This window comes from Patiria miniata, unplaced genomic scaffold (assembly GCF_015706575.1).
Source record: "Patiria miniata isolate m_02_andy unplaced genomic scaffold, ASM1570657v1 HiC_scaffold_6, whole genome shotgun sequence".
In the NCBI taxonomy this organism is placed as follows: Eukaryota; Metazoa; Echinodermata; class Asteroidea; order Valvatida; family Asterinidae; genus Patiria; species Patiria miniata.
Window position 1 is genome coordinate 17,007,264 of NW_024037073.1, and position 9,228 is coordinate 17,016,491.

General features: G+C 42.3%; 1 protein-coding gene across 2 annotated transcripts in view; it reads left to right on the forward strand.

Moving 5' to 3' along the window:
- Nucleotides 1-8,344, forward strand: part of LOC119742638 (1-phosphatidylinositol 4,5-bisphosphate phosphodiesterase eta-2-like) — a 68,194-nt gene extending 59,850 nt beyond the window's left edge. Inside the window, exons 19-22 of one of the 2 annotated variants that reach the window (XM_038218772.1) lie at nucleotides 120-199; nucleotides 1,349-1,637; nucleotides 3,242-3,254; nucleotides 4,634-4,711. In XM_038218772.1, coding sequence (XP_038074700.1) covers nucleotides 120-199; nucleotides 1,349-1,637; nucleotides 3,242-3,252 — 380 coding nt within the window. In that variant the 3' untranslated portion in view covers nucleotides 3,253-3,254; nucleotides 4,634-4,711. Of the gene's footprint in view, nucleotides 1-119; nucleotides 200-1,348; nucleotides 1,638-3,241; nucleotides 3,255-4,633 lie in introns of both variants that reach the window. The other variant, XM_038218771.1, reaches the window with a different exon arrangement.
- Nucleotides 8,345-9,228: the final 884 nt, after the last annotated feature.

A 9,228-nucleotide genomic window follows, 5' to 3' on the forward strand; every position in this document is an offset into this window, starting at 1 on the left:
CCCATTTTAATGGGTCTTGTACATTCCCGTTGGGAGCAGTTCATCAATTAAACTGTGCATGTTAATATTCCCCTATAGCCAATCTAGATCTATTTTTGCAACATTTTGATCTATTTTAGGTTACCGTCACGTTCATCTGGAGGGCTTGGACCAGGCGACACTCTTTGTGCATGTAACTGTGGAAGACTACAACTCATGGGTACGAGCAAACTTTGAAATTCATCTAACCAATTTCTGCCTTTTTATTGCAAACAAAGTACAAATAAGGTACAAAAATTAAAAACTCCCCCTCCTCCCCCAAAAAACATTCAAACCAATCGAAAATGTCATTTTCTCACTTTCACAATCAAAACTAAACACTTGCATCAATGGGTTTTAAAAAAGTCAAAAATATCAAAACCTGATGACTTCCTAGCATGAATTATCCTAAAACAGGTTTGGATGTTTTTTCCCCCACGAAAATGAATTAAACAATTACTGCCCTAAATATGTTGTTTCTATGGCTTTCTGTCAGCATAACAATTACAGAAGAATCTTTTGGCCCAAATGGGCCGGAAATATGGTGATGTTCAATAGTAAGCAGAAACAAAATCTATGGCAGAAAAGTTATGCTATCAAGAAACATGGTAGCACTTGCATACACAAGGAGATTTCTATTGTTGCATTACCAGTTTAAAGCTACAGTCCATCATTTGTAATTTGTGCATTTTGTTCGTTTGAAGCAACAAAAGAGTTCAAAATCTAATGAAGGATACTGAGCAACTAACCTGATGAAGTTTCAGCTAAGCTTCAGCTGTACATTCCGAGAAAAACAGCATTCTAAGATCTCAATTTCAAATCAAAAGTTACTGAATCATGTTTTGAATTGTTTTGAATTGCAGCTATACGCGACGTAGCGCACTGATCCGACGAATTATAACAACTGCGCGCGCGTGTGCGTCGTTCCAATATTTGTGCGCGCTGCGCTGAATAACAAAACGAACTACTAATTTAAATTTTCCTACGGTGCTTCTTAAGAATCACCGTTGGAAATGCCTTCTTTCGTTGATTACTTCAAAATGACAGCTTCCCAGAAAGAATAATTTTACAGGGAGTTTAGTTCCCTTGCTATCTTTCAACCAAGTATGTTTTTCAACAATAATTACGCCAGTTACTTTTCGGATGGCTGCAAATGATGGACTATAGCTTTAAGCAAATTCAAATTCTACCATTAATATTAATAGCATTCTCTTTGGAATTCATTCTGCCTGTGGCCTCCTTGAAATACAAATGTACGCAGAGGTGCTTTTAGCAGAAAATCGTGTATGTAGCAGCATCATGAAATAACTCAAGGCTTTTGTGTTTTCAGGTGAACAACACGGCCCGGTTCAAACCTCGGGGCTCCCAGTGCCGCACTAAATCCGTGGAGCTGGATTACTCCCCCCTCTCCTCCCCCACCCACCACCGCCAGTCCCCCCGCCGCAAGTCTTCCCTGGGCCTGGTCCAGAAGCTGAACATGCGGCGCCGGCACAGCATGGCCGCCCTGCCACCACGGGAGCTGTCCCCGCTGCCCGCGCCGGGTACCAGGATGAAGCGGCGGAGCTACGAGGAGGGTCACGTGATGACTGGAAGCGCGGGCGAGTTGAGACCCGGGGGAGGTCAGTTAAATTTCTGCACTCTTGCTTTTTCGCTTTCTGCTTATTTATTTATGATTATTCAGCAGTTGGCCAGGACGCGAATTGTTTTTTCACAAATGACATCCGTTTCCCATCTTCTGATTGGTCCATTACATGCATATCCAATGCCTTGCTCTCCGCAACACAAACCCAAGAAAGGCTTTACAAAGTCTTGTAAGAAAAGGTCCTTCGTTACATTAGTTATTTAAAAGGTAAAATGAGAAGAAGTGAAAACGCTCACTGGGATTCAAACTCGGATCACCTGATAAGAAGTCAGGACTACTTCTAAATTAACAGTCTATGAATCAGCTGCCATTCGTCGGTGATTTAAACACCAGTATTCCTTGTTATATAACTTATTCTCTTAAGCCCTGGACATAATGAATGTGCAAAACGCAGAGAGAGAGAGTGCCTTCTTTTGACACTGTCGGATCTCATTTGGGAAGAAAATAATTCACGGCCAGGACAGCCCACAAAAGTCAAGATTTCGAAAGTCTTTGGTCTTTGGAAAGACTTATTTCCAGTGGGGTCCCTTAATTAGTAGAAGACGTGGAAGGATATTACAGTTTTAGTGGTGGGAGGAAAACCCCAGAATGATATTCTAGGGAAACCCACAGAATCATCAGGCAGGGACTGAAAACCCAATCCATAAATTCGCCCAGGCAGGATTCGAACCCGGGTCACAGCAATGGAAGGCAAGGAAAGTACCGCTACGCCAACCTGACTCCCCCATTGTTAATCCTGTGAGTTTGCACAAGTTCCCCACCAGGTTGGAGAAGAGAGACAGATTATAGGACACCATTGCAGCCATAAACAGTTATCACTGTGTTCCGAAGTAAAGACGCTATAGACTTGTACACATTCAGATGAAAATTGGCCACGTTTATATTCTGTGCCATGTGTTCGAAACATTGCACATGCATTTTGTCCTTCAAACACTGGCTTACATGATTAGGATACAGGCCCGAAAGGGATATTCAGCCATTTTTTATGTGACAAAGCAGCCTGTGTCTTCAGAGCTGTACCAAATTGTTTTCTGGTCAGCCAAGGAACTAGATAGACCATTTGTTCCTTACAGGGGACGACTGCTTTTGCGGCGTCTGAAGATGAACTATTAGCCAAAGCTCTATAATTAACAAAATTTCTATTCGGAACATTGTACTTGAGGTCGATTCGTACTAAATGTGGAAGCAAAAGCAAAACTAATTTCAGGACGTAAACAATTGAATTAAGTTTTTTGAAAGTCAGAGCAGGCCTTTAAGACTTCAGATAGTTTTGCAGAGTCAGATTTTTGATTTCCTTCCATCGTATTTAATTTCCTGCTTTTTTTGGTCAAGGAGAAGATAATAAATGTATTCCTCATCATCTCTGCATGTGGTATTTTCCCTCAAAGTCTCAACATTTTTCAAATCCATTATTAGTTCCCCCCCCCCCAAAAAAAAAATCACATATTGGTTTGTGACATTTGGTGTAACAATAAAAAAATCTATTTATGAAAGTAGAAACAATTACCAGACTTTTTAGTTCATTAAATATTCACTTTCCTTCTTTCCTTGTATCTTGTCTAATCCTTAACCCACATGTAGGACAACAGTAAAGGTAAACACTACACAACTCTCTGTGTTTTTTTTTCCTTAACTTTAAGATTGGAATGAGTCTTGAGTGTGCAAACAATTTCCTAGGGCTGTCCATTTCCGAATACGTTATTATTCGTTTATTCGAAACTGCATTTGACCGAATATTTGAATATTCGTTGATCAAGTTTTACATTTGCTAGCTGCAGCAGAGTGCCGCGCCGGTCAAAAGTTGTACGCTGCGTTGATATTGTGGGCCACTAGAGTGTTTTGCAGCAGGCCTGAAGCCCGGTTCATACTTCACACGAAAGTGAAGTGAAATTTGTGACGTCAATAATACGTTCGAAGCGCGTCCACCATTGTTGAAGCTTGAACTTCGCTTCATTGCTTTTGCGTGTTGGCTTAAGTATGTTATAACTGTCAAGGGTTTTAACCTGCTAAGTTACTGTCGACAAAAAAGTGGCGTCTGACAATAAAGCGCAGCAACTTTACGACTAAAATAACATCACAGTTGTGTGTGTATGTGCACAGTTCTTATTTTGTTTCTAACATTCGAACTGGCAAAAAGCTATTCGAATATTCTTTTGATGATCAAGTATTCAAATATTCGGGACAGCCCTACAATTTCCCTGTCTTGCCTCACATGTACAATGGTAACTACACAAGTTTACTCGTGACTTGGCGTGTGTGTGATAGTTGTTTGAAAAGCAAGGTGGGGTGGGGCAAACTGCAGCTGTACTTCAGGGTGTGGCATGGATAGTGTTGTAACTGCACATTTGTTGGACATACACACGTATTGTTTGAAAATGGCTGAGATACACGTATTGAAATATGGGCCCAATTTCAGGAACTTGCTTAAATAACGATGGTCATGCACTTATTTTAATACCCACAAATTCAAAGTCTTATGTACAGTATTTGTTTTGCCGGTGATGTTTAAAGTTGTTATGAGCAACATGAAATTGGACCTTCTACCTCATTTTATTCACACTATTGTACAATTTTTTTTCCTGTCTTTTCCGTTGTTGTTGGCTTAGATACATGTAAGTGTTATATTGTGTTATGTAGTTTTGTCTCCCAATTTGTGCATTGGTGGTTCTTCCAATTGGTTGGTTTTCCCAACGGGCTTGTGACGGTGTGTATGTGTCACCTGTCCTAAAAATCGCATGTTAAAGTTTTGGCTGAAGTATGTGTGCTGTTTTGTAACCATCAATTGTAAGTTTATATTAAATGAGCATGAAATATTGAGTCCTTGGTTGATGCAAGTTTTTGTGGTAAAAAGAATTACATTTGGCAAATTTATATGACTTCATTTTGTTTAAAAAATACAACAGTGGTCCTGTCAGATGAAAATAATCTTGTTTTCTCTCTCTTTGTCTTTTTTCTTTTTCTTTAATTTTACAGAAGAGTTTTCGGAACCTTATTTAGAGCTTGCCCTTACTTGCACCGACACCGCTCTTGATAAGATCTTAGATTCTCCAATCCAATCCCGGCTGGAGGCTGATGGGACTTTCTCCATCTCAGTTGATGACCTTCCAGCTGTCTTGGATCTGGGCATCCCATCCTCTACAATCTTTGAGGCTGTCAGAGAGCAGAAGGTGAGTCTGTGGTCAGAGGAGAGCTACACCTCTGTGGAACAATCCTTCATGGTGGATTTGTTGACAGAGGAGGAATTGGAACGCAATGCGGAGAGCGGAGAGACGGAGTCAATAGCCAGCACTTTGAGCTATGAGCAGTTTGTCCAGGATGTCTTTGAGGACTGTTTGAGTCCTGAGCTGAGCTATGATCCCTGTCCTGATCTGCTGAAAGAAGCCTCTCCCAGCTGTGGCACTGAGAGTGTGTCTGCAGACACTACATCCAACGCGAAGGAAACTGCAAATGCCAAATTACCATGTGAGACATCAAAGCACTCAGATTCAACAGATTGTGCTGATAGTGGTACCAGTGGTTTAGAAACCCCAACAGACAAGAGAGATTCCTCAGATGAAGACAATGACGATGTTTTCCTCCCTAATTCTAGCAAAGTAGATGATGCTCTTTCCCAGCAAGCTATCAAAGAGCCCAACTTTCAAAAGGAAGTCCTCTCAAGACTTAAAAAACCTCCTCCCCTTTCCATCCTAAACCTTACTCCCGATCTGAACCCATCAAGAAGTCCTTCCAGTTCCCTTGGCAGCCCCCTTCTTACACCAAATTCCCCACAGCTTGGCACATTCACACGAGGCACAGTGGAGAGACGATCCAGGATCATTTATGATGACACTGCCGAGTTCTTGCAACCTTGCGTTGATTCGCAGGTCGCTTCCAAGACAAGTGAAGAAGTATCTGTCTGCGTAGGTCAAAGGTGTACAAGTTCTGTGTCAATCACTGCGTCATTGGTTTGTAAGTCTGACGCCATGCTTGACAAGCATGAGAATGAATCTCAAAGTGGTTTCACTGATGATGATACGGATAGTATCACATGTTGTAATGCTGAATCAGGATTAACAAATGACAAATATTTTAATCCCACTTCTGACACCACTGTGTGCAGCCCAGATCTGATCAGTGCAACTCAGAGTGATACCAATCACTCTCATGCCACAGATGAGAAAGGCAGAATAAGCAGTGATAATAGAAGTGACAGTGATTTGCCGTCAGTGTCGCACGATGATGTCACCAGCAACATAGGTATCACAAATGAGAGTTGTACATCCTCCGACGTGCACAGACATACCTCTCAGGATATGAAAACAACAGATCCAACATCGTCAGCAATAGTTAGCACAGCCAACTTGAATACAAATGAGAAAATTCCAGCAAAAGGCAGCCCCCAAAGTTTGAACAGATTACAAAATAACCATATGCCCTCAAATACAGAACAAGACCAAATACCCAATGGGAGCCAGACCTCTCAGGCAGACCACGGAGATCCTGAAAATATCAACAGCAATCAAAATCTTGCACAAACAAATGCCAGATCAGCCATCAGTGATAGGAACAACAACGAGAAGCTCTTGTCAAAGTTAATGGAGCTTAACAAACAACAGCAAATACAGAGGGCTTCCCTCAAGACAAGCCTACAGCACAGAGAGAAATCTGGTAGCGCTTTCAAGACAGCTGTTGTCAAGCAACCACAGTGGCTCGTTGATGATGATGGAACAGACAGTGATGACAGCAGTGATGGCGATATTGAAGACTCATCCAGTTCCACATCTTCATCCTCGATCACCTCCTCTACATCATCCAGTGATACAGTCGTGGAAGTTCCGTCCTTCACATCCATACCCAACAACACACCGTCACCATCATCCAAGGACACCACCAGCCTCTCCCCTCTTAAACTAGAGGATATCTTTGATCCCAGCGAGTGTCAGCAATTCCGCTCTGAACTTGTCCAACGTTGGCAGAAGAGCATTCACCAAGATGATCCAGTTTGTCATCCCAGCAGCCCAGAAACCAACCATCTACCTCTTGTTGTCTCAAGGGAAGCGCAGAGATCTCCTGTGGGTTTTTCAGGGAGGGCGGATGGACCCAAGCCATACTCACAGCCCGTCTCCGATGGCATTTCACACAGGTTGAAAGTGTCATCCCAGCTGTCTTGTAACAGAAATGAGAAACGACTTTCATGGCCGCCCCGTTCCACAAGAAAAACCACATTCACAGAGAGGGTGTCAAACTGGGGGCGAGGAGGTAATGCTTACCCTGGAAACGGATCTGATGGCAATGGCCTCGGGTCCAGAGGGAATAACTCCAACCTACGATCTATCATGGATCAGAGATTTATGCTAAAGCCGGCTGCAAGACACACACATCTCAGTGAAATGCAGGAGTTTGCTGAAAACCCTGAACAACTCGGCGGCCAGATAGTCAGTGATTGCCAGCATCATCCAAGCCATCGGGAGGTAGTCTACAAAAGCCACTTGTCCAAAGTCAGGTTGTCAAGACCACCCAAAGGGTGCATATCTGACTTTAACTCGACCAACAGCTCAACTGACACTTACTCAAAACACAGCAGTGCACTGAGGTTGCTCAATTTTCCTTATCATTCCACAGCCTACATGAAATCTAATTCTTTACCCCCAAGCTTGACAAGGACCCCACTCGCTGAAAAGCTCCCTAAGAGACCACCTAGCTATGAAGATCACATATCAAGGTATGGCCTGCCTCCAAAATTCAAACCAGCCCAAGCGACCGACGGGGACAAGCATGGCCCAGCATTAAAGCTGTGGCGGGCAGAGCCTGTGACAATTTCGGAGGTCAGGACAATCCGTCTTCATTCAGCCGAAGACATCTTCAAGATGAAGCAGGATCAGGTGTCTTTGGAGAGCAGCAACTCAAATAGCCAAACAGCAAGTCTGTCGGAATCTGAGTATGAAACTCTGTCAGAGGCCAGTGAGACCGAATCGGAAATTGGCGTAGCAGATGCACGGTTGGCACGGAAACAGCACTCCAGCACAGGATCCTCTTTACCCTCCGCCAGAACACTGCAGTGCCACCCAACTCCTCCCCGACGACGTAAGAAACTGCAACGCAGCTGCTCCGACGAGGGAACGGCACTCCTCGGTGACAATCTGATGAAAGGTGGCAGGAAATGGGCCCTGGATTCCCCCAAAAATCACAATATTTACTTGATGCTAACTCTGTAAATTTTGAAAACCCGATTGAAATTTTGTACGCAACAACAATATCACATTGGAGTAATTAGTTTCATAGCTGCCACTTTAAAATTGTTTCAAGAAATGAGGGCTTTCTGTCAAAGATTTCACATATTAGTGGATGACGCTAAACCAAGATTTGCCTCTTCTTCTGTGAATACTTCTATTTTCTCCATGTACATGTTCTGTACATTGTAAATTGTACAGAAATTTAAACAAAAATTAAGCCTTGATCAATTGAAATTTTAGATTTGTTTTTGTATTCATATCATAGACTAGGAGTTACGATAATCACAATATTATCCTTTAAGGATGAAACTTTTATATTAAAATAGATCTTCTTTGCATGGTTGGGAAAAACTTGCACTTTTGTGGGATCCATGTGGGAAAATCCATGTGCACCGAGCGTTTTACCTCGAAGAGGCCACTTTTTAAAAGCACAAAAAAGTGAGGGCACTTTGTAAATGACACTCATGTCATAGAAACAAATTGCAGTGACCGCCACCAGTTTTTTATTTAAATGTCAGGAAAACTGCAGAGCACTGTGAAATTTAAATGCAATGGCTCTGAAAATGAATGCCCTAGCTCCTAACATTGGTTTCTATACATTTTCACCGGTAAGGGCAAAGTTGTTTGAGCAGCCAATATTCATTTGTGTCTGGCACTTGGAAGATCAACCTCAAAGCAAACAAAGTGTCTTAGTAATAGGTAGACGTGATATTAGAGTAAACTCTATAGCATAGAGGAATTGCAGAGCAATAATAACATTTCAGTCGTCGTTTTTTGCGCGCTATACTCAAGTTGAGGTATCTTTGGAATTCCTAGGTAGCCTTGCCGAAGTTCCCAAAATTGGATTTGATTGATCTTTTTGATAGCAACATTTACTGCCACGGTGACTTTGTCACACGTGGCAGAGACCAGCTGCATTAAAGATATAGTCCATCATTTGTAATTTGTGCATATTGTTCGTTTGAAGCAACAAAAGTGTTCAAAATCTAAAGAAGGGTACTGAACAACTAACCTGATGAAGTTTCAGCTCAGCTTCAGCTGTATATTCAGAGAAAAACAGCATTCTAGGATCTCAATTTCAAATCAAAAGTTGCTGAATCATGTTTTGAATTGCTTGAATTCAGCGTCCGAGACGCGTTCTCACTGAGCCGATTGCAGCTATACGCGATGTCGCGCATTGATCTGACGAATTATAGCAACCGCGCGCGCCTGTGTATCGTGCCAATGCTTGCGCGCGCTTCGCCGAATAACAAAACGAACTATTAATTTAAATTTTCCTACGGTGCGTCTTAAGACGCACCGTTGGAAAGGCCTTCTTTCGTTGATTACTTCAAAATGACAGCTTGCCAGAAAGAA